Below are 24878 nucleotides of genomic sequence, written 5' to 3' on the forward strand. Positions count from 1 at the left end.
TTTTGAGGTTTTTAAAAAAATCTTTTTAGGAGGAACAACAAGAGTAGGTACAGCTGGGCTCCAGTAGCTCACGCCTGTAATCCTAGCTATGTAGGAGGCTGAGATCTAAGGATTGTAGTTCAAAGCCAGCCCAGGCAGGAAAGACTATGAGACTCTTATCTCTAGAAACCACTCAGAAAACTGGAAGTGGTGCTATGGTTCAAGTGGTAGAGTACTAGCCTTGAGCTGAAGCGCCCAGGCCCAGAGTTCAAGCCCCATGACTGACAAAAAAACCCAAAAAACAAAAAAGAGTGGGTGCAGAAATGGAGAGAGGAAGAATGAAGAGATGTAGTCATGTATTGAATATGCACTATGTAGAAAATGAGCAGAGCAACTTGTGGGCAGGGATGGGAGGGGGGAACTGGGGGAAGCAAAGGAAGGGGTGACAAATGTGCTCATTGCCTGACTTATGAAATGGTACCCCTCTGTATAACACCTGAATAATAACAATAAAATTATATTGAGATAAAAAGAAAATAGGGCTTTCCCCAAATTCGGAGCAGATGAGACTCCAGACTCTTCCAGATACAGAGGCTCTACAGAGTGACTTTGGGAAGGAACAATCTCTGTTACGATGCATTTCATTCATTTATTCTTTCAACAAATACTTACTCAGCGCCTGCTGTGTGCTCATCACTGTAACAAACCTTGGATACAGCCTAGAATGGGAAGAAGAGCCTGCAGAAGACTATTTGCCTGTTGCATTTCTCTGTTACACTGTGTTCCCTAGAACACATAGGCGGCATTCAGTGTTGATTGAATCAATAAGTGATCCTAAGACTTTGGGGCTTTATACTAAATTTCATATTGTTTAGTTAGTATTCTTATGTTGGTAAAATCTGAGTTAAATAGATTTCAGGGTAGCCTCAGAGGATAAACTGAGAGGTGAACCACTGGCAGTCAGCAAGTAGCCTAGGGAGAGTGGAGAGAGCTGTGGGCACATTATTGTATTGCTTCCTACTGAGATGAGGTTCAGGGGTTGACATGAGGTGAAGTACAAGAATCCATTCTCGCATAGGCTTTATGGAAATTAGCCTCAGGACTTGGGAACTGCCTGTGCTGGTGAATCTTTCAGCTCTGCCTTGTTACAGGGTGGGAGAAGGGCTGTACTCTTCCCCTCCCTAAGGCCAGTCCTCTGCCACTGGACATCAGAATCAGTCTCTCCAAATCAGGAGTCCTGGAGACAGCAACGGAGTGGCTGCTTCCTTGTCCACAGAGGGGCATAATTTTGTTTTGAAATAATCAACAGGCAAAGGGTTTCAAGACAAGAATGTAGTGGGAAAGATGAGGGCCTTCCTTGATAATACAACATTTAGTACCTTGGGGAGTTCAGTCTTCAGACTGAGAGTTCTTTCTCCTCCTTGTCTTGCTTTCCTTTCTCCTTTCCTTCCTTCTTCCTTTATATCTCCCCTACTCACTTCATTCTTTTCTGCTTGCTTGCTTGCTTGCTTCCTTCTTTCCTTCGTTTCCTTCCTTCCTTCCTTCCTTCCTTCCTTCCTTCCTTCCTTCCTTCCTTCCTTCCTTCCTTCCTTCCTTCCTTTCTTTCTTTCTTTCTTTCTTTCTTTCTTTCTTTCTTTCTTTCTTTCTTTCTTTCTCTCTCTCTCTCTTTCTTTCTTTCTTTTCTTGTTTTTCTCTCACATCCTTTCCAACAACCTAAGCAATCCTGAATCCTCTACTTTTAATGAGCATGGGTGCCTGTTTAAAGGCTGAAAGGCATTTCAGGATGTTTCTGGGGCAGATAAAATGAATGAAATAATGGTTGCTTCATTATTTCATTAGAGGCAGGCTCAAAGGACAAGCCCCTTTGTTATAATAACATCATTAACTGACAAGTCATCATATTTGGGGGACAAGGTTTGTTTATTGCTACCGTGTTAAATACCACATATTTCACTTGTAAATGTCATGTGAAAGTCATTTCTCTAGGAATATGTATGCAGCTCTTGCGGTGAATTATTTGATTGACATTCCCATTAATTTTTGTCTACCATTCAACAAAATCATTAAATTAATGATGAGAGTAAGGGTCTCCTGGAACGTGGATGACTGGATTTATAGCTCACTAGGATGTCCCTAACAACTTGAGAGTGTTCAGGGATTCATGTTCCTATTTTGGTCATTTCTGCTTCTATTCTTGTCCATTATTATGATAGTCGTGGAGAATTATCACTTCTGAGTCTGTCCTATCGTGGATCTCCAGGAACAACTCTATTAATACCTCTTTTCACCTTTCTAGGTGCAAATTCAGAAGAGAGATTCTTCCAGCCAGATGCCCCCTTCCTCAGATCCTCCTGAGGAAGAGTCTGCATCCACCAGGACCACAATGAATTTCTTGTCCATCTCAGAAGGGACTCACAGGGAAGAGCCACCACTGGCCCAATCCCTGCAGTTGGAAAACTGTTCTCAAGACCCACAACAGACAGAAAAACAAGACAGAGAGGGCGGTGCATCTAGCAGGTCCTGGGAAGACCTAGGACATGAGCCCAGCATCCCAGAAACCAATGACGAAAATATGTACCCAGCTGCCTCCTCACCTCCTCTCCCCCAGGAGGGCAGCAATGCCTGCAACGAGCCTGACGCTCTCTCTATTGCTTCCCGTGAGCCTCTAGATGCCGCCCTCCTCCTGGCAAATCCATGCAGTGAGCCAAGGGGCAGAGAAGCAGTGAATGTGGTGGAGTGTTTTGAAGCTGGTGACCAAGGAACATGGTCAGATACCATAGATCCTCCTGTGGGAGCACCAGTTGATAAATATTTGCCTCAAGAGATTTGCTCCATGGACTTTGAGCGGACAGAAGGTCACAGCAAAGTATGTGATTTATGTTCTCCTGATGACAAGCCCCTGGCGGTTCTTCCTCAGGCACCAGCTTCTGAGTCTCCTCAGTCCACATGTGAGAATGCCAGGGATAGACGCTTGGCCATGTCCCCCCTTTCCATCAGTGCCTTCACCTGGAACATGTCACAGGAGGCCAGCAGGGGTGTCACAGGGGCAAATGAGCCTGAGGTGGAGGATTGCCCCTGCATCTCAGCTTCCACAATCCAGGCCGTCCAGGAGAGTTCAAATCCCTGTTTCTCAGAAGGGCTTGGGGAGATTCATCCCCTTTCTTCTGAGAACAAGTCCTACATGCACCTTAACGAAGGAGGCAGTGAGACCCCCGGGACCAGTACCCCCACTACCAGGGACATACCAGCCAGGCACAGTTCAGTGATGAAGGTCCCACAAGAGAAGCCAACAGCAACAACGGCTAATTCTAAGTGTCTTCAGGTGGCCAGGGAGACTGAGGAAACATCACCTGTTGTCGTTGAACCCAAGGTCCACCCAGCCAAGTATCACACTGTTTCAATTTCTGAAGACAGCCCAATAGAGGGCACTGAGGAGAGTTCACCCGAGGTGCCAGATGTAAACCACTTCCAATGTCCTTCCAGTGTAGAGTCAGGCCATATTTTAACGGGATCCACAGAAGAGCTCTTTTTCCTGACCTCCAGTGTTCCAGAAGTCTCTGGCCCAGAGGGAGAGGAATTTTGTAGCAATTCCCCTCTTCAGCTTGATGACCAGTCTCTGGATGAAAGCCAAATGGGGTTCAGAACAGACAACAGGAGCTTTGACGAGGATTTCCAAGAAAAAGGAAGTGAAAGGAGGCAGAGAATCCAACCAGACAGCCTGCCCTACCACGGTTCCCTTTCTGCACCTGATTTCCAAGAAAATTTGTCCCAGTCATCAGTTACACAGGAAGACATCTTGGTGCCCTCAGAGCTCTCCCCAGAAAATTCCAGGGAAGACACAGTGTGCGGCTCAGGTGTGGAGCCCACTGTCCCCGTGGTAGCAGAAGGAACCAGGGAAGAACACATCCAGACACTGAGCAATGTTCCATCTCTCTCTGAAATCCTCCTGGGGGAGTCTCAGGCCCTGGGACTAGGCAACTGGGAAGCAGGTAACAAGGTGAAGATTATAACCCTAGAGATTCCTGATTCTGAAATTTGGCCATCAAGGCAAGTGACGGATCCTGAGTGCAAAGAGGCAGAAGCTGGGTCCACAGTCTTTGGCAGGGCCTGGTCTCTGTCTGATGTTCTGAACGCAGATTCTGCTGTGGCAGAACCCGCCCCCTGGGGGATAGCAGCAGGGGCCCAAAGTCCTTGGGCTGAGATGACTCCAGTCCCCGCTAACAACAGGAAAACAGGCGAAGGTGTCACACCAGCCAGCATCATGTATTGGAGTAGCCTTTCTTCCCAGGGTTTGAGCCAACCCAGGTTCCTGGAGTCATCCGTGGACCCCATGGAGAAAGAGGAATTATGTATGATAGATTCTCTATCCCAGGCTTCGCAAATGGAAGGGACAGGAGATTCTAGCAATGTGAGCCAAGAGCAGGAGGAGAATCAGCTCAAGATGGATAATTCTGCCTTATTGAACCAGTGTTTGACCTTCCCTAACATCTGGGAATCCTCTGTAGATCCTGTTGATGAGACAGGTGAGAGAGAGTGTCACAGGACTGAGAAAGTAGAACCTTCTGAACCCATACTGGGGGCCCTTGGAGAGGGGAGTGAATCCACTGATGGAAATCTGGGCCAGGAAGTGGAAGTCCAACCCTCCCTTCTGCAAGTTCCATGTTCCCAAAACAATGAGGAAACCATTCCAAATGAAAACATGATCAGCCAAGAACAAGTAGTCTGGGAGAGAGAAGAGGCCAAACCAAGTCAAAATGAAGCCAGAGGAAAACTACAGCCGGCCATTTGGCAAGCCCCCTGTTCTGAGGAGGGTTTGCAAAGAACTCCATGTGCAGGCAGCATGGGCGGAGCACAAGAGGACAATGGTAGAAGTTTAGGGGAGGCAGAGCAAAGCAGAGAGGACAAGGCTGAATTTCTTTCCCCCTCGTCACTTCTTTCTAGTTGTCTTGCAGTAATGACTGATGCACCTGTTGAAGATGAGACTCACTACTCCACAGGCCAAATTTATAGTCAATTTGCAGATGAACCCAGAAACCATCAGTATGTATTTTGCAATGCGGAGGGAAGGGAAACTACTGAGACCGAGCAGGGGAAACATGTGCCCTCTTGTAGTGATCTTACGCCATGGCCTTGCAGTTCATCTCCCCAAGGAAACGCCACACACTTTTCAACAAGTCATAGCACGGAGGAACTGAAAACAGAGGAGCTTCAGATTGGGGAAACCAAAGCCCCAAGTTCATCTGACTCCCAAGCAATGACCCTGGCTTTCATTTCAGGAGAACGTGAGTCAGAGAAAGCCCCTGAGGTCCTACAGGACCTATGTCAAAAGGGCTCTATCCTGGGAAGTGGGAATAAGTTCAAGGAGAAGGAGAAGTCTAGCCACGTGGCTGCCCAGACTGGCAAAGTACCAGGGGCTCGATCATCAGTGGCTAGGTCAGAGGAGATCAAGAAGACACAAGAAACTCCAGGAAGTGGACATCTAGCTGAGGGAGTAAAGAAGAAAATTCTGTCCAGGGTGGCAGCCCTGAGATTGAGATTGGAAGAAAAGGAAAATGTCAGAAAGAACTCAGGTCTTCCTAAAAAAATACCTAAGCTTGAAAAATCATTATTACGCACCACTGAGAAAAAAGAACCCAGAAAGGCACCTTGCAAAAGAGAAGGAAAAGGTGAGGCCCTGTTGCTTTCTATGGCTGACTCTTGGGTTTCTAAGACTAGGTGTGAAGTTCTTTTGTCCTGTTGAATCCTTTGCAATTCCCCGAGTGTCCACCAGGTGGGAATGGTGCCTAACTATGGCCAAATAGGCCCACACTCCTCAAATGTGTGGAGGCTTTGGACTTCCTGGAAGGCCTGTTAAAACTGCAATTGTAGGCCAAACATGGCAGCTCATGCCTATAGTCCTACCTGCATAGGTGACAAAGGAATGACATTTCAGTCCAAGACCACATAGGCAAAAAGTATGAGAACTTATTGGGGGAAAACAACAACAACAAAACCAACTAAAGTAAAAAAAAAAAAAAAAATAGGCTGCTAGGCACGGGTGGTCACGCCTGTAATCTTAGCTACTCAGGAGGCTGAGATCTAAGGATTGCAGTTCAAAGCCAGCCCAGGCAGGAAAGTCTGTGAGACACTTATCTCCTGTTAACCACCAGAAAACCATAAGTGGTGCTGTGGCTCCTGTGGTAGAGCACTCCCCTTGAGCTGAAGAGCTCAGGGACAACACCCAGGCCCAGAGTTCAAGCTTCACGACTGACAGAAAAAAAAGAAAGGGCTGGTGGCATGGCTCAAATAGAAGAGTACCTGCCTAGCAAGTGTGAGGCCCTCATTCAGACTCAGTACAGCCAAAATAACAGGTTAAAGGGACCCACTCTTGAGCTTCTGGTGGGGGAAGGGCACTCAAGAATCTGTAGTTCTACCAAGTTCCCAGGTGATCTGACAGGAGATGGGTACCTAGAAGCAACTGATCGTGGCTGCCTGTAGATAAATTTGATTGAGTGTGATGACAATACCTTTCTGTTTAATTATCTTTTAGAAAAGATAAGCAGAAACACACATCGATATAGCCAATTTGTACCACACAGGATTTATAGAAAAAAAATTTTCAGCACAGTTTAAGTTTCTCTTTTATTCCCCCCTCCTTTTGTTGTCAGTTGTAGGGCCTGAACCCAGGGCATAGGTGCTGTCCCTGAGCCTCTTTGTGCTCAAGGCTAATGCTCTACCACTTGAGCCACAGCACCACTTCCAGTGGTTAATTGGGACAAGAGTCCCACGGGGATTTTTCTGCCCGGACTGGCTTCAAACCACAATCCTCAGATCTCAAGCTCCTGTAGCATTACAGGCATGAGCCACCAGGGCCTAGCTTATCCCAATTTTGTTTTTGTTTGTTTTGTTTTTGGTCAGTTGTGGGGCTTAAACTCTGGACTTGGGTGCCGTCCCTGAGCTCTTCAGCTCAAGGCAAGCGCTCTACCACTTGAGCCACAGCGCCATTTCTGGTTTTCTAGTGGTTTGTTGGAGATAAGAGTCTCGCGGACTTTCCTGCCCGGGCTGGCTTTGAACCTCGATCCTCAGATCTTAGCCTCCTGAGTAGCTAGGATTACAGGCTTGAGCCACTGGCACCCACTTCCCAATTTTTTTTTATTAGCATATATTTAGTTATACACAGGGAAGTCACTATGATTTCTCCCTCTCTCTACTTTCAGCAGGTCTCATTGTTCTATTTTCATATCAGTGTACAAAATACTTGGACTGTATTCAACCACCCATACATTCTCCTTTCATCCTCCCCACGCCCACTGGTATCCATGATCAAACGGAACCTGTTTTCCCTTCCTCTGCATCATTGTTTTAGAGCTGCATTTGACAGCTGAGAGAGAATACACAATATTTGACTTTCTTTTTTTTTATTGTGAAAATACTGTACAGAGGGGTTACAATTACATGGGCAAGATAATGAGTACATTTCTTATCAAGCATTGTAGCCTCCAATATTTGACTTTTTTAATCTGACATTTTTGCCTAACATGATGAGCTCCAGTTCTTTTAATTTTCCTGAAAATGATATAATTTCATTCTTTTTTTTTTTTTCCGGTCATGGGGCCTGAACCCTGGCCTGTCCCTCAGCTGTCCCTCAGCTCTTCAGCTCAAGGCTAGCGCTCTATCACTTGAGCTACAGCGCCACTTCCAGATATTTCTGCTTATGTGGTGCTAAGGAATTGAACCCAGGGCCCCGTGCATGCAAGGCAAGCACTCTATCACTGGGCCACCTTCCCAGCCCCTATAATTTCATTCTTTATGGCTGAATAATACTTCAACAAATGCTGACAAAGAAGTGGGGTTTAAGGACCCTTTTACACTGTTGCTGGAATGTAAACTAGTGCAACCACTAGGGAAATCAGTATGGTGTTTTCTTTGAAAACTAAAGCTCAGACTACCATATGATCTGTCTATACAATTCTTAGATGTATCTGAAGGAATGTAAGTCAGCACACAGTTGAGATACACACACATTTAGCACTATTCAAAGTAGCCAAAATATAATCAAACTAGCTACCCATCAAGAATGAATGCATAAAAAACAGAGCATAGATATATACAACAAATAAGAGTATTATTCTTTCATAAAAAAGGATTCTCTCCTTTTTCACCATTGATTTTTCAAACCTTAGTGTCTCTTCCAAATATGAGTATGAAATTTCTTTTGAACGCCCTGCCCCTTCCTACTCTTAGACTTTTCTTTCTGGGGGGTTTCTGGACCAGGTTTGAGGCCCTTCAGCCTTCACGGCCCTCATGATTGTAGTTACTTCTACTTAACCTTAGGAATCCCTCCATTTCCATGCCATAGCACGAGTCTAGCCTGTCTCATTTCAGTTCTCACTTTCCCTTCCCACACATCCGGGCAAAAGTCAGAGAGAGAATAACAAAGCAATCTCCAGAAACCCTGGTGTGTTGCAGAAGGCATGATGCCTGTTTGATCTGAAGGGGGGGATTTCCTCATGTCTTCATCTGCATCCTCACACTAAGAGGCTGGTGTTTGTTATTCCCAGCCCACATCAAACAGGCTCTTAGCCCCTGATGCAGAAAGGATTAAAGATGAAACTGCTGCACAAAATGCCTAGAGCTGTTGAACACGTTCTTAGTCTATATGTACAAGAGTACCTAGAAACAGTAAAACAAGCTTGCTTGCTGCCATCCTTCCTTCCTTCCTTCCTTTCTTCTTTCCTTCTTTTTTTCTTTCTTTCTTTCCTTCTTTTTTTTTAAGTACTGAAGTTTGAACCCAGGCCCTTGGCTTGCTGACAGGTGCATTCCCACTTAAGCCAAACTTCAGCCTTTTCTTTTTTAATTTTGTTATTTTTCAAATAAGGCCTAGAGGAGTTTCTGCTTGGATCAAGAAATCCTTGTATTTATTCTTCCAACAAAGCTGGGAAGACAGGCCCATATCTACATGCTAGCCTGAAGCCATTTTTTTCTTTTTTAAAAAAATATAATTGTATTGTTATTGAAGTGTTGTGCAGAGTGTTAACATTTCATTTGTCATGTAGTGGCATTCTCTTTGGCCAATGTCACCCCTTCCTTTGATTTCCCCAAGTTTCCCCCTCCTGTCCCTGCCCATAACCTGAAGCACTTAAAAAAAATCTCAAAAATGTCAATGGGTCCAGCTTAGAGGGAAACAATTTATCTGGAACTTTTCCCCACAATCATTGAAGGGGACAAAAGGGTGGTCCACAGAGCTGCTGCTGTGGAAGAGTTGGATCTAAGCTCAGTGAAACCTCCTTAAGTAGTGAATGAGTTTTCCGCTTCGCTTTGGTCTCAGCAGACACTTAGATACCAGGATGCACATTTACAGGCTAACTCTGCTCAGGAAGACGCAGAGGGTTGGATGAGTAACAACCAGTCCCTCAGCCAGAGAGTAGCTGAGATTATCCAGTTTTATAGGAGCCCAGTGCGTCAAATAGGCTCTTACTCCCTGGTGCAGAACAGATTAAAGATGAAACTTATACATATAGTCTCTGCCACAGCAGAGAGCAGAGCCTTCTGAGAAGGCTGGTGCTTCAGCATGAAGCTAGTACCAAGGGCCCAGGACCACATCCTGAAAAGATGCCTCAGGCCGGAGACAACCAAAGAGTTTGCCAGGCCAGACCAGTCCAACATGACAGGGAAGGACTTCCCCCATGCTCCTTGGTCTGTAGAGAGCACTCAGAGGCACAGGTGCATTGCTGAGACTTTTGTAGGCGTTTGTCTGTTTCCCCTGCACAAGGAAGTCTTAGGAACCTCCTTGAAGACTGATGCCACAAGGTATTGGAAAGGCCTTTAGGGAAATGGCCTGGGGGGAGGGGTGGTAGGCCTTGGTCAAGGCCTTAGACCCAGCAGTCACCTAAAAAGTCTCAGTTTGGCAGGAGCACTGGGACCAAATGAATGGAAATGAGGTTTGCCTTCAAGCCTTTGTTGGTCTTGGTGAATTGAATGGCCCTCCATGATGCACTGAGCTCTTATAAAACTGGATAATCTCAGCTACTCTCTGGCTGAGGGAATGGTTATTCATCCAACTCTGCCTCTTTCTGAGCAGAATTAGCCTTTAAATATGGGTCCTGCTATTTAAGTGTCTGTTGAGACCAAAGAGAAGCGGGAAACTCATTCAATGCATAGATTATTTCACTGTAGTGGAATGAGCAGCAACTGAGTAAACAAAGCTTGTCTTATTAATACATTTGGCTTAGCTGAGGATTATATACTTGTGATGATGATTACTTTGTGTTACAGAAGATGTGAGGTTATGGAACTAGATCTTAATAAATTGCAATCATGTTTCCAGTAATTTCATTTTCTAGCAATTTGTTCCAACCACTTCCCCAGATAGTACATCTTTGGCTTGTTCTAATGTCTAGGCTGCCACCCAGAGGCTGCCCTGACCAATGACACATTTGCCCTGCAGGTCAAGCTCTCACACTGACAAAAATATAAAGCAATAAACTGATGTGATGGCTAATGTTTGTAATCCCAGAAATTTGTAAAATAGAGGTTAGAAGAATAAATCACAGTTTAAAACAAAAAAATCAAGACCCTACCTAAAAAAATAACCTAAAAGCAAAAGGGGCTGGAATAGCTCACATGGATGACAAGGCTGAGTTTAACCCTAGTATTGCCAACCCAGGAGAATTTCTTAGGGTGCCTACTGTATTCAAGCTTCATTTGCATCTTTTGTAAATGAACTTGATGTCAAATATCAGATACCTCTACGATTCACCAGGCCCTCTTCATCAATGACAACTGTGACCAAAGTGGGAAAGATAGGTAAATATCACTTAATGAGTAATTTATTGTTTGTTTGCCTTTTCTATTTTGGGGGCATAAGCACAGTTTCCTGAATTAATCTAGATTTTATTCTGTTCCCTAATCCCAAACTCTGATTTTTATCTGGACCACGTGAGTTCAAACCCCTCTGAGTTCCAACTCCCCTACTATCAGCCCCCCCCCCCCAACCCCAATCTATCTCAAGTTCTTATCTCACTTTTAACATTACTGACCTCAACGAAGGAATTTTAAGTAATGAAAATCAGGAGTTTTCTTTTAAAATGTTTTGTTCATTTTTCCTATTATTTTATGTTAAACCAGCCACATTTTCTTGTAGACAGTTGCCCTACTTACAAATTGGAGCTATTATTCCTGTCTCTTGGAATTTTTGTAAGAATGAAATAGGATAAAATGAGAAAGTCTTTTGCCTACACTGACCTGTAAATCTTTTTATTTCTAGCTCCAATATTGTTGAAAAAGATCCAAGCTGAGATGTTTCCTGACCATTCTGGAAATGTAAAATTGAGCTGCCAGTTTGCAGAAATTCACGAAGATTCTACAATCTGGTGGACAAAAGATTCCAAGTCAATAGCTCAAGTCCAGAAAAGGTGAGATATGTATGTGTTCCTCCTTTCCACAGCTGCTTGCTGGTTCATTTCTTAGTGTCATTGTAAACAGAAAATAATCCAGTACAGGAAGTAAAAAGACAAATTGAAGCAAATACTCTGTAACCACAACATCCAAGAAGAGTAAGAATCAATATAGACGGCTAGACAGGATGTCCAGTGAGAGGTTCTCTACTTAGCTCTGCTACTCTTGAATTCTGCACTCTTAGCAAGCCACAGCACCTTTCACTAGCTTCAATGTCATGAAGTACGTCGAATAATATTCTAGTCTGAGGCTTTGTGGTCACAAGGTTAAAGGACTGTCTTCTGTAGGTTAGGTCTATAAATTCTGTTGGGTGTTGCCTCGTTCCTGAATTTCCATTCATCTCACAAAGGTCAAGGGAAGCTAAGAAGGCAAATCAACAAGATATCAGATAACACATGGGGTTTCAGAAAAGTAATAGCTATGGCAGATGGTGGGCAACTATCTTGAAGACAGGAAAGCCAGTTTATTTCTGGATCCCTGGGATATTAGAGGAGACTGAGGAAGGGGCAAGAATGAGAATCATTGCCAAGAACTCCTGAGATAAACCTGACTGATGGATCCCTAAAACCCCTTCTTGATCACTAATGCTGGTCCAAAGGAACTGGTAGACTTCGGATTCATCCAAAGCATTCTGGAAACAAGCCATCTGTCTTTGTGGAAATCAGCATCAATTAAACACCCTCCAGAAACTTATTTCTGCCAAAACAGGCCTGGTTTGGCTCCCAAATCATGGGAGGCGCCCCATCCTCTTAATCTGGTCACAAATAGATTTTTTTTTCAGGTTTCTGTGGAATTAAATCAAATACATCTGCTTGGAACATTTGTGTAGAAAATATTTCCCAAATGCAACTAGGAGCTATAGTTCACTTCTATGAACATCACTCAAAAAAAATCTAAATGAATCATGATTAATACAATATCCATTTGGCCTAAAATACCACCTATTACTCTGTTGTATATATAGGCGTGAAAAGAATTATAATGGAGAAGTGGTTTGATTTTTTTCCCCATTTAATTTCTTTTTTAGTATATATTAATTTTAAAAAGGGTTGATTTTTAAATCGTGGTGGTTCCCTAGTGTTTTGTTAAAAAGCGCTAATTATTCATTTTAATTATTTTCTGAAGCTGTCAGCCAAGAACAATTAATCCGCATTTTCATTGTTTTTCTATTAACCAGCCCTGCTCATAACTCAGAATTGGCACTTGAATTTTCCAGGTTCCTTTTGTGTTTGAGGCATATCTACAAAGCCCAGCTTTGCTCTAGGGAGCAGATGTTACTAGTAAGCATTCAAGGCCTTTACATCTTTAGCCATGCTTGCTTCATCACTAAGCAATGGCTTGCTTGAACCCATGTGCTTTCTGCACAGTGACACTTGAGACTGTCTAGAGTCAAAATTCCTTTGTATAGTGATAGATCATTCATGTTAGGCAGGTAGATTTTCCAGTACTGGATAAATTCTCTCACCCCTGTTTTCAGCTGAGAATGTTCTTTTACATGTCCCTGTATGAACTAACTCACCGTCTAGTGTTTGCTAGCTTTCTACTATTGTAATGAAATAACCTGAGATAGCTAACTTATAAAGAGGGCTTGCTTTGGCTCACAGTTTTGGATATTCCAGTCCAAGTTCAAGCAGACTCATTGGTTTAGCTAAGTGGAAGATCCCTATGTCATGTGAAAGACAAGTAGCAGAGCAAACTGCTCATCTCCCAGCCAGGAAGCAGAAATCAGAGGAGCAGCTGGAAACCCACAAGGGCATTTTCCCCAATGATCTAAGGACCTGCCTCTAGGTTCTGCTTCTTATATATACCTCCCAGTAACATCCCAGACGGCATTCAACATCCAAACAGCCACACTTATCAAGGGATAATTTTCAAGGAGTTGAAATCTGTCAATATGTACACACAAAGACCTTGAACTCACTAAATAGTGAGAGAATCAGTAATGTGGTAAAGCTGTTCCAATGAACAGTTGAAGAATAAAATTTGGGGGGGGGGGCTTGAACTCTGGGCCTGAGCACTGCCCCTCAGCTCTTCAGCTCAAGGCTGGTGCTCTACCACTTGAGCCACAGTGCCACTTCCAGCTTTTTCTTTTTATGTGGTGCTGAGGATTCGAACCCAGTGCTTCATGCATGTGAGGCAAGTACGATTCGAACCCAGTGCTTCATGCATGTGAGGCAAGTACTCTACCACTGAGCCACCTTCCCAGCCCCGGGGAATAGAAATGTATATAATTGATCAGGCAAAGAAATGCAGACATAAAATTTCAAGTTGATTAAATAAAACAGTTAATATTTGACAAGTGATAAATTTGAGGATTGTCTTTCCTACAGTAAGAAAAATGTACAAGTTAATGCATGATGTCAGAGCATCTGGGTGGAATTCTGGCTTTTGCAGGGGAGGGGTTTCTAGCTAGTTGCCACAGCTGCTCTCAAGCTCGTGTTCTTCCAGGCACATGCCATTGCTGACTGGCTGGACTCTATCTAAATAGTAAGCAGCAAGTTCCAGCCTAAGAACGCTCTCCTATTGCTTTGGTAACCCCCTGGGTGAGCCTATTAAATGGTGACCTGCAGAGGGCATGGAATCTACTTCTTGCCTTTGTCCATGTTTTGGATACGTCCCTTACTGGGCTATGTTTTGGAAGTGAGGTGACAGAACACTTTGTGCAAGACCAGTAGCCTCTGGGGACACCAAGAAGAACATGGTGCTTTGCGTATCTGAGTACCAGTGATCTGTCTTGGCTCCAAGAAACTCTCAAGCTGACACCTCCGTTGCTAACCACAGCCCTCTGTGCCTTTTTGGTTGCTAGGAACCCACTGTTCACTCTGGGAGGAAACCTTTTTAGGAGTGGCTGGGCTTTGGAAAGAGTCTTTGTCCATATGGGATGGTTTCACTGACCGTTGAGCAAGCCCTTAGAGCACAGGTCATAGGCTTCTTTTAGCATAGGCTTCTTTTACATTGCTGCTGCTGCTGCTGCTGCTGCTGCTACTGGACCACCAGCCAATGCTGTGGACAACCAGCCAATGCTGAGCTGGCTGCTGTTAAAGGCAGACTCTCATTGGATGGCCATAGGAAGGACAAGCTGAGGATGTCTCAGCCCAGTCTGGGGAGTGTGAGGCGGGCTCTGCCAACTCCTCTGCCTGCATGCAGTCCCCCTCTTCAGCACTGGGTATGGGTCTCTCTCCAGTTTTGCTCCTGGTAGTGCTCTCTGATTGTACCCTTAGCATAGGCTTCTTTTACATTTCTCTCCACAGCTCTGTGGCGTCCCTGCCCAGCCCTCTCTGTGTTTGGCCAGGTTTTCTCCAAAAGATAAAAAGATTCCATTTCTTACAGGATAGCAGGATGTGAAACTGAGCTTCTCCCGCTTGGTTCAGCAGGCATACAGTCACCTTGTAATTTACTCAGTTACTTTGCCACTTGCTGTTTCTCCATCTCCCAGGCTAGAAAACCCACAAGGGCAAAAAGACTGTGCCTTCCCCCTGTCACTGAATGCCCCGTACTAAGCATATAGCATCCTCTTGGGGACATAAAAAGGTGGTTTTCTTTCATGGGGAAAACCTACCCACACCACTGCTGCCCACACTAATAGCTTGTGAGCTCTCACAAGACAGAGCCTCTTGTAGAGAATCACATGCCTGCTGACGGCCACTCCTCGTGACACATCTAGCCCATGATAGTGCTCTTTGCATTTTCACACACCAGGAATAGAGCAGTGGACTAAGTAATATTCTAAAGCTTACCAACAGATTGGAATCCAGGCCCCTCTGACCACTGATCTTTCCTCCCAGAAGGAAGCCTGACAGGAAAAGAGGGACCAAGACAGATAAAGATCTTCTGATCCAAAAGAAGGAAAGTTTCTGGGCTCAGGGAGTAACTCTTCTACTTAGTATCTTTCAAGGGATTTTGACCATCCTTTTCCATGACAAGAAGTGCTGTGCTGGTCTGTGGATCCCTGGAGGAAGACATTTCACGTCCTTCTGATAGCTCTTCTCCTGCTCTACAGGAAATCTTAGTATTGGTCTTACTCACATTTACATTTTTAATTAAAACATTTATTGTAAAGATGATGTACAGAGGGATTGCAGTTGCATAAGTTAGGTAAGGAATATGTTCCTTTTTGGACAATGTCACCCTTTCCCTCACTCTCTCCCAGTTTTTTGCTCCTGTCCCCACACACAAGTTCAGAGTTCATTTTCAGCATAGTGTCTAGTGAGTACCATTGCTGCATTTATTCACACATTGTCCCTCCATTTCTGTGCCTCCTTACCTTCCCAAAGACAGGTAAATGAACAAACAAGACAAAAAGAAAAGGAAATGAAAACAACAACAAAGAACATCTCTTGTTTCCATTTCCTAGAGTTCATTTCGATAAATAGTATTTGATATGATTAGATGCACATAGGCATTTGCGCCTTTGTTTTTCTCTCCTAAGAGTATCCTCCTTTGGTCTCACTGTGTGTGGATATCTAGAGTCTGGTATAACATATCATGTCTTGATGTATTTTATGAGAGAAGACATGTACCCTTTGTCTCTCTGAGCTCAACCTACCTCACTTAACATGATTTGTTCTAGGCCCATACATTTCCCTGCAGATACATAATATTATTCTTTCTAATGGCTGTGCAAATTTCCACTATGTATAGATAGGTACTACATTTTTCAGATCTACTCATCTTCACATCCACTTTTAACCCCGCATTTTGGATATATTTGGAGGCTGCATCACTGGAGGAAGTATTTTGATTTAGTGAACCTTGTTTTGAAAACCATGTGTACATTCTAGAGACTTGAAGTCTACTGAAAAACCAACTAGTAGTGAACACTTTCATCAAATATTCAACTGAGATAAAATCAAGATAAGTGGAATTTTTGACCCAAAGGTATACATACACAGGCATACACTCTTGTGTTTAAACGAAATTCACTATGTAAAACACCAATAGACTATTATTTGAAAGGTTTTCTTGTTGCTGAAAAGTAAAAATTTTTGTTTGAAATTTTTGAATGAAGATAGAAGCTCTAACCATCATAATATCCCAACTTAAGGACAGGAATCAGAATGTACTTAAGGAGACAACATAAAGAGGTCAAGATGGTTTGCTTAATCCCTTCAATTGTCTTGTTTCTTTACTTGAGGATAGCACCTGGAGTTCTCTTATTAGATTGTTCTGATGACAACCATTGAGATGATTAAGCCTGATACCTGATACCTCCCAAGGGCTCAGTGTACATTAGCTATCATCATCATCAATATCAACATCATCCGTTGTCACCCACCACCCTCCTTGTTAATGTATGTATTCACATCACAATCTGGAGCTTGGTACCATCAAGTTGTTGGATGGAGGGATGGGTAATACTCACTGGAGCAGTATATCATTTTTAAGCACCATCATTTTTAAGGGTGCATTGACTCATGCCTGTATTTCTACTCATTCAGTAACAGAAAGATCAGTGTTTGAGGCAAGTCTGGGCAAAACTTAGGGAGCCCTTCTTCCAAAAACAAACTGTGCCTCTTGGCAGATGTCTGTGGTTCTAGCTACTCAAGAGGTAGATGTAGGAGGAATGTACTTCAAAGTCAGACCTGGGCAAAGTTAGTGCAAATCCTATCTGAAAATCAAACCAAAAAAGCAAAAGGCCTGGCTCAAGTGGTAGAACACTTAGTACAAGGCCTTGAGTCCAATTCCCAATACCACAAAAAGGAGGGAGGGCCTCAAAACCAGAAAGAGTGGTTCACATCTGTAGGCCCAGCTACTCAGGAGACAGAGGAAAAAGTATACATTATGTCTCAGAATTCCAGAGCAGCCTGGACAACAAAGCAAGACACCATCTAAAAAAAAATCATCAAAAAAGGAAGAAGAACTCTCAGTTACAAATTCTTAGGTGAAGCAAAGAGCCCCTTCTCCTCTGTTCCTTTTTGTATCTGTGTTTAGACTGGGCGGAACACAATCAGATTCCCTCACATATACAATACATGGCAGATTCTGAGCAGCTCCCCAAAGTCACAACTCGAATTCTTGGCTCTACAGAAAGCAGTCAGCCCTCAGAAACGTGTCTGTGTATTCCTATCATATGTAGGAGTAGAGTCATTAAAGCCAAATGCTGCAGCTGGCAGAGGGAATCTTGTCCCTTAGGAAGCTAAACACATCAGGGCAGGGAGACATTTGCTTCTTCCTCTTCAAGGCCTCAGAACTTTAGAATGATAATGAAACACGTACATGTTACTGTCACCCTTACAGTGCCGGAGACAACTCCAGCGTGTCCTTGGCCATCGTTCAAGCTGGGCAGAAGGACCAGGGCCTCTATTACTGCTGTATCAAGAACAGTTATGGAAATGTCAGTGCTGAGTTTAACCTCACGGCTGAAGGTAAGCCTTCACTTCTGAGCCGTGAGTGCAAACCCTGGTCTGGGCCTGCACGCAGGACCCCATGCTGACACCAGTCTCTTCTCTGTCTCCTAGTGCTCAAGCAGCTGTCAAGCCTCCCAGAGAATAGAGGTAAGCCAATGTGAGCAGAGGAAATGGGTTCCTCACAAAGCCCAAAAACAGGGGATGGTAGAGTGCTATCTCTGGGCACCAAGTGGGGGCACTCTCAGAAAGGCCTGGAGAAACGAGCAAAGACCCCATTGTCCCTGTCATAATTTCATCAAGCTGCGGATGCCCAGAAGTGACTCCCTTACGCTGTGCAGTTGTTAGGAACATGTGGAGTGCGAATTTGGATTTGCTGGTTTGGGTTTTTTGTTTTTGTCTCTCTCTTTAGACATGACTCGTGTGCATTGCGGTTTTCCAGATCCTGACACACACACACACAGCAGGTTTTGTTGCTTTGATTTCCTCTTCAATGTGACTTAGCTGAGCAGACAGAACTAAGTGTTGGGAATATAGTTTGATTGCATGCCTGTGAAAGTGAAAGAGGGGTTTATTTATGCTTTCTTTGGGCATATCTGGCATCACTACAGCCTAGCAGCTGTGCTTCTAAACACTGGGGGCAGCCCCTGGGCCAGGTGTGGTGGGATCCATGCTGGCCACGTCTGCCCCCTTGGGGACAACTCGCTCACCTCCACCCTGCCCTGCCTACCACCTTGTGTGCCGGGGGGGGGGGGGGGGGGAAGAGACCCTGATTTTTCCATTTATACTCTCAGAATGAGCAATTTCAAGCTACCAGAGTGATCATAAATTATTCATCTGGGAAGAGATGTTCCCAATTAGCTCTCAGGGCTGGAGTTAGAATGGGACTGTTGGTCACTTTTCGGAGGAGGGAAAAACTGATGATTCAGTTGGGCTAGCATCTTAAAAATGTGTATCTTGCCTGGAGTAGTGGCTCACACCTGTCATCCTAGCTACTGAGGAGGCTGAGATCTGAGGATTGTGGTTTGAGGCCAGCCCAGGCAGGAAAGTCTCTGAGACTCTTTTTTTGTTGTTGTTGGTCGTGGGACTTGAACTCTGGGCCTGGGTGCTGTCCCTCAGCTCTTCAGCTCAAGGTGAGCGCTCTACCACTTGAGCTACAGCGCCACTTCCGGTTTCCTGGTGGTTTATTGGAGATAGGAGTCTCACGGTCTTTCTTGCCTGGGCTGGCTTTGAACCGTGATCCTCAGATCTCAGCCTCCTGAGTAGCTAGGATTACAGGCGTGAGCCACCAGCGCCCGGCTGTCTCTGAGACTCTTTACTCCAATTAACTAGCAAAAAGCCAGAAGTAGAGGTATGGCACAAGTGGTAGAGTGCTACCCTTGAGCACAAGAGCTCAGGAACAGCACCCAGACCCCAAGTTTAAGCCAGAACTGATACATACACAAAAATGTCTCACATGATTTCCTAGCACCTGATATTTCTGTGTAAGCAGGACAATAAAGGCTATTAAGATGCTGAACACCAGTGGTTCATGCCTGTAATCCTAGCTGCTCAGAAGACTGAGAGCTGAGTATCATGATTCAAAGACAACCTGGGCAAAAAAGTCCACTAGACTCTTATATCCAGTAAACTACTACTAAAAAAAAAAGCCAGAATTGGGCTGTGACTCAAGTGGTAAAGTGCTAGCCTTGAGCAATAAAAGCTTAGGGACAATGCCTAGCCCCTAGTGCTCTGTGTCCTTCATACCTGAGTTACTCTTCCAGAGAGAATATTGACAAGAAAAGAAAGAAAGAGGGGGGGGAGAGGGAGAAAGGGAAGGAGGGGAAGGGGGAAGGGAGGAAGGGAGGGGGGGTAGAAGAAAAGGAAGGAAGAAAGGAAGAAAGAAAAGAAGGAAGTCAGTTTAGGCTCTTAAGATGATTTGCTCATTAACGGTGACATTTCAGGCATTGCTCTAAGAGATATCTTTAGACAGCAAGTCCTTTGTAAGAACAATCAGAGCAGTCCTGAAATTTCTTTATTTTTACATCATTTCAGCCTTGTTAAACTAAAACATTTCTATTGGAACTTACAGTCAGGATTATTAATTATACCACACAGAATATCAAAGTGTGTGTGTGTGTGTGTGTGTGTGTGTGTGTGTGTTGCTGGGATGGAGCCCAATCCTGGTACATACTAAACAAGCACTCTTCCACATTGGCTTCTCCCTCCCTGCCCCCCACCCCCTTCATGGAACTGAACTCTGGGTCTGGGCGCTGTCCCTCAGCTCTTTAGCTCAAGGCTAGCACTCTACCACTTGAGCCACAGCATCACTTCCGGCTTTTTTTCTTTTTTCTTTCTTTATGTGATGCTGAGTAATCAAACTCAGGGGCTCATGCATGAGAGGCAAGCACTCTACCACTGAGCCACCTTCCCAGCCCCACATCAGCTTCTTCATTGCTTGAAACTCTGCAACCCTTTTGCTAAGCAGATGCATTTGAAGGTTGCATATTCTGATGCCCTCAGTCTTTTGCTAGCTATTATGAAAAGATGTGGTGAATATCCTCTTCCTTCTTCCTTCTGGCAGTTTCTAATTGTTCCCAATTTTTCTATTTGAAGATCTTCCACCTCCCCTGCCCCTTTCTCTTTGGTGATATTGGGGTTTGAACCCATATACTTTTTTTTTCTTTTTCTTTTCTTTTCTTTTCTTTTTCTTTCTTTTTTTTTTTTTGGTTGGTTGTGGGGCTTGAACTCTGGGCCTGGGCTCTGTCCCTCAGCTCTTCAGCTGAAAGCACACCGCCCTTTCTGGTTTTCTGGTGGTTTATTGGAGATAAGAGTCTCATGGGCTTTCCTGCCTGGGCTGGCTTTGAACTGCAACCCTCAGATCTCAGCCTCCTGAGTAGATGGGATTACAGGTCTGAGCTACCGGCACCCGGCAAGGCCTTATACTTTCTAAACTGGAGTTGTACCACTTGAGCCAAACATCCTGCTCTGCTTTTTGTTGATTATTTTGGAGATAAACTCTGACTGGCCTCAAATCTTCCTTTAGATTTCACCTTTCTGAGTAGATAGAATTACAGGCATGAGCACCAGCACCCAGCTTCTTTCTGCTAACGACTAGACCTACACATTAACCAGTGCTTTTTTTCCCCATGCTAAGAAGGATTGAACACAGGCCTGTGTAATCGCTAAGCCAGTGCTATACCAGTGAACTATATCGCTAGTGTCACCCAATACTCTAATGAGAGACTCAGTCTTCTTGTGCTTTAAACAGCTAGCATCAGCTCTCGGCTGCTCTTAAAACATGATATGAAACCATTTCGTATTCTGTAAACATTCTGTATAAAAACATGAAGAAGGTATTTCACATGATTTCTTTCTCCTTTTAAATATTCAGAAGGATGTTGGGGCTGGGAAGGTGGCTCAGTGGTAGAGCACTTGCCTTGCATGCATGAGGCCCTGGGTTCGATTCCTCAGCACCACATAAGGAAAAAGAAAAAAGCCGGAAGTGGTGCTGTGGCTCAAGTGGTAGAGCGCTAGCCTTGAGCTGAAGAGCTGAGGGACAGTGCCCAGGCCCAGAGTTCAGGCCCCACGACCGGACCCAAAAAATAAAAAAAAATAAAAATAAATATTCAGAAGGATGTCATTTATCATAACCTACGAAGAGTAAAAGATGCATTTATAAACCACAATTATCTTAATACATTGAGAATCACCTGTTCCCTTCTCTCAGCAAATTGCAGGTCTTTTTTTATTTCCTTTAGCCAAAAACATAGCATCCTGATAGAATCTATCATCCTCTGCCACAGTGCTGTGTCCACTCTGAAAAAGAGATGCTAAGAACTTGAGAAAAATCCTTCTTCTGGGTCTCTCATGGGAGTTAAGTAGGGTTTGTCCCCTGGATTGTCCAGGTCCATCTTGTCCTTGTCCTTGTCCTTGCGTGGCGACACAGGTTCACCAAGGATCAGGACTGGGGAGCTGTCTGACCAACAAAAGCTGTGCTGTGTTGTAGGATGTGAAGAGATCGAATTCAGCCAGCTCATCTTCAGAGAGGACTTCCTCCATGACAGCTACTTTGGGGACCACCTGCGTGGCCAGATCTCCACTGAGGAGTTGCACTTCGGGGAAGGGGTACACCGCAAGGCCTTCCGCAGCACAGTGATGCAGGGCCTCATGCCGGTCTTCCAGCCGGGCCATTCCTGCGTGCTCAAGGTGCACAACGCCATCGCCCATGGGACCAGAAACAACGCTGAGCTCGTGCAGAGGAACTACAAACTCGCCACTCAGGTGGGTTGAGGTGCCCAAAGGCATCGGTTCAGGCGTGAAATAACTCCCTTGGTAACATGGGGTGAAAGTCAATCTCAGAGGTGATGGTTGTCTCTGTACAAGAGTGTTTGTCTTCTCTCTTAAGGCTGAGTGTTCACAATCCCTTTCTGGCTCATCCAGCCAGTTAGTACTCCGCTAATACCTGTAGACACCTCCCAAGTTCTCACCTGGGATGTAATCGTTGCTGTCCCTAGGAAACATATAAGGTTCCTGGGAATTTGCTTCTGATTAGACAGAGGATGATAAGGGTAGTTTGGCCTTGTAAGCCATATTGGATGCTGAGATTCCTAAGGACAGAGGAAATCACACTGGCTGTTGGAGGAGATTTGGAAAGAGAGAGAAGGCTTGGGGTATTGACTTGTTTCTTGTTTTCCTGAGTTCAGTTCAAAGTCTACCTACAAATTGTAAGGAAAGATTCACCTAAGTCTCTAGCTTAGTTCCCATCTCTCTCTAAGAAGAAAGAGGAAAAGAAGGGGGGAGGGAGGAGAGTACCATGTCTTCTCCCTCTCTTCTTCCCTCTTCCCTGCACTTCAACGCCAGTGTTAGCTAAGATGCTGGGAGAGTCGTGTCTCTTTCACAAATGATGCTCTCTTGGAAAATTTTTAACCCATAAACTTAGTAGATGGAACTTAGATGAACATGTCAGATACTGACAAAAAATTAACTATCCATGACTCTGTTAAATGGGGGAATGTTGTGGACAACTTCCTCTGTGAATATGGGATTTTGCCAGTTTCGTCTGTTTCTCCTCTGCATTTACCCCTCCCCTGCCCTGCCATATCCTGCCACTTCTTCTACCCTCCCTTCCCTGGCCTTCTCTTTTCCTCCTCTTCTCTTTTCTCTTTTCTTTCACCAAATCTTCCTTTCACTCAAGGATGACCCAGTTATGAACATTTCTCCAGCCATCCAGATTCTAGGTATAAACAGAAAGCAGAACCTTTTTTCTTTCCCTATGTTAAGGTGATCATACTTTGCTACTCCAGCTATACCTCTGACGGGAGATCTCACAGGAAAGCTAGGTGGGCACTGAGCAAGCGCTATCGGATATCATGAGCAGGCCAATCCCCTAAATACAGTTGTGAATTTTAGCCATGCTGGATGGGGAAATTGTATAGTTCAGGGACACTGGTCACAGAGACCCCTTGACCTTGGTCTGGTAATCTCTCAAGCACCTGCATTTTAAACATTTATATAATTTTTAAAGTTGTCTTTAAGTAGTCGTACAAAGGGATTTCAGCTCAACATGTCAGTTTTTGATTATAGTGTATCATGATCCTTCAATCTCCCTCCTTCTCAGAGCCATGGTACATATTGCAAGTATAAGTTGCAGTCATTTTGCTTAAGGGGTCTGGGAGTTTAGCTCAATGTTGCCTTGCACACACTGGGCCCTGGGAACACTTGCCTAGCACGTACTAGGCCCTGGATTAGATCCCAAGCACCCCAAAAAAGTTTTGCTCCTGTGACTCCAAAAAGAGAGACAAGTCTGGGAATTCATTGGGTTGACCTACTTGGGGGGAAAAATCTCCTAAATCATCTTGCTAGACCATATAGTTTGAATTCTTCTAATCACTTTACTTTCTCATTTATTTGGTGCTTACAGGAATGCTACGTTCAAAATACTGCCAGACACTATGCCAAGATCTACGCGGCTGAAGCACAGCCTCTGGAAGGCTTTGGAGAAGTGCCAGAGTAAGTGTATTGATCCTGTCTTGTGTTATTACCCCTGACCTTCTGGGGCCTTGGAGGGCCTTGGAGGGCTGGGGGGGTGGGCAGGTCAGGAAGGTAAGAAGGAGCAATACAGGTCAGGAATTGGATTTGGTCTCACACCATAAAGGTTTGCAAGTAGCTGACTGTCCTGTTCTTGTTTGGTTTCCAGAAGCACATGGAAGGACACTTAAATATTCTTTAAATAAATGTATATGTGGATTGATGGATGGATGGATGGATGGATAGGTGGATGGTATCTACCATGTTAAATAAAAAAGGTATCCATTCTCATAGATATTTCCTATAAGCTTATACAATAAGCAAACAATTAGTCCTATGATTAAACTAATGGGGTGACAGGGAAGAATGGATTGGGTGATCAGGAACATAGCAGTATGGCACCCACTTCCTGGAATCCTACAGAGAAAAAGTACACTAGTTACTTTTATCCACTCATAGCCCAAAGACTTTTTTTTTTTTTTTTTTTTTTGTCAGCCGTGGGGCTTGAACTCTGGGCCTGGACGCTGTTCCTCAGCTCTTCAGCTCAAGGCGAGCGCTCTACCACTTGAGCTACAGCGCTACTTCCGGTTTTCTGGTGGTTTATTGGAGATAGGAGTCTCACGGTCTCTCCTGCCCGGGCTGGCTTTGAACCACGATCCTCAGATCTCAGCCTCCTGAGTAGCTAGGATTACAGGCGTGAGCCACCAACACCCGGCTTAGCCCAAAGACTTTTGACCTTAGCATTTTAGGGGAGCTTATACATACTGGTCTGTTTGTCCAGTTGAGGTTGTATTTGCATACTAAGTGGAAAGAGAAAGGGCCTTTCCATGTTGGAGATTCCAAGCAGAGCAGCCATTTATGTGTCAGTGAAAATTGGGAGGGGAAAGAAGAAAGGATTTCTTGATTACATGGTCCCTGTTAATTCACAACATGAGGGAAATGCTTTCGCTTAGGAGTATGTTGAGCAGACCATGTAGAAACTCTAATACTTTCCACTCTCTGCCAAAAAAAATCTTAATAGACTTGTTTAGTACACAAGTATTTGTCAACAGCTTTAAGAAAAACAAACTGATATAATGCAAAGAAAACACACTTCACTCTCTGTTAAAA

General features: G+C 44.3%; 1 protein-coding gene across 5 annotated transcripts in view; it reads left to right on the plus strand.

Annotated features, from left to right (window-relative positions):
- Alpk2 (alpha kinase 2) overlaps positions 1-24878 on the plus strand; it is a 122563-nt gene that overhangs the window by 73532 nt on the left and 24153 nt on the right. For all 5 annotated transcript variants that reach the window (XM_070029047.1, XM_070029046.1, XM_070029045.1 and 2 more), the window contains 6 exons: positions 2276-5645; positions 11225-11372; positions 17653-17780; positions 17874-17909; positions 21748-22022; positions 23662-23750. In XM_070029047.1, the coding sequence (XP_069885148.1) occupies positions 2276-5645; positions 11225-11372; positions 17653-17780; positions 17874-17909; positions 21748-22022; positions 23662-23750 (4046 nt within the window). The remainder of the gene's footprint in view (positions 1-2275; positions 5646-11224; positions 11373-17652; positions 17781-17873; positions 17910-21747; positions 22023-23661; positions 23751-24878) is intronic.

The sequence above is a fragment of the Dipodomys merriami genome, unplaced genomic scaffold, assembly GCF_024711535.1.
Source record: "Dipodomys merriami isolate MVZ:Mamm:240054 unplaced genomic scaffold, mDipMer1.0.p SCAF_2, whole genome shotgun sequence".
NCBI classification, from domain to species: Eukaryota; Metazoa; Chordata; class Mammalia; order Rodentia; family Heteromyidae; genus Dipodomys; species Dipodomys merriami.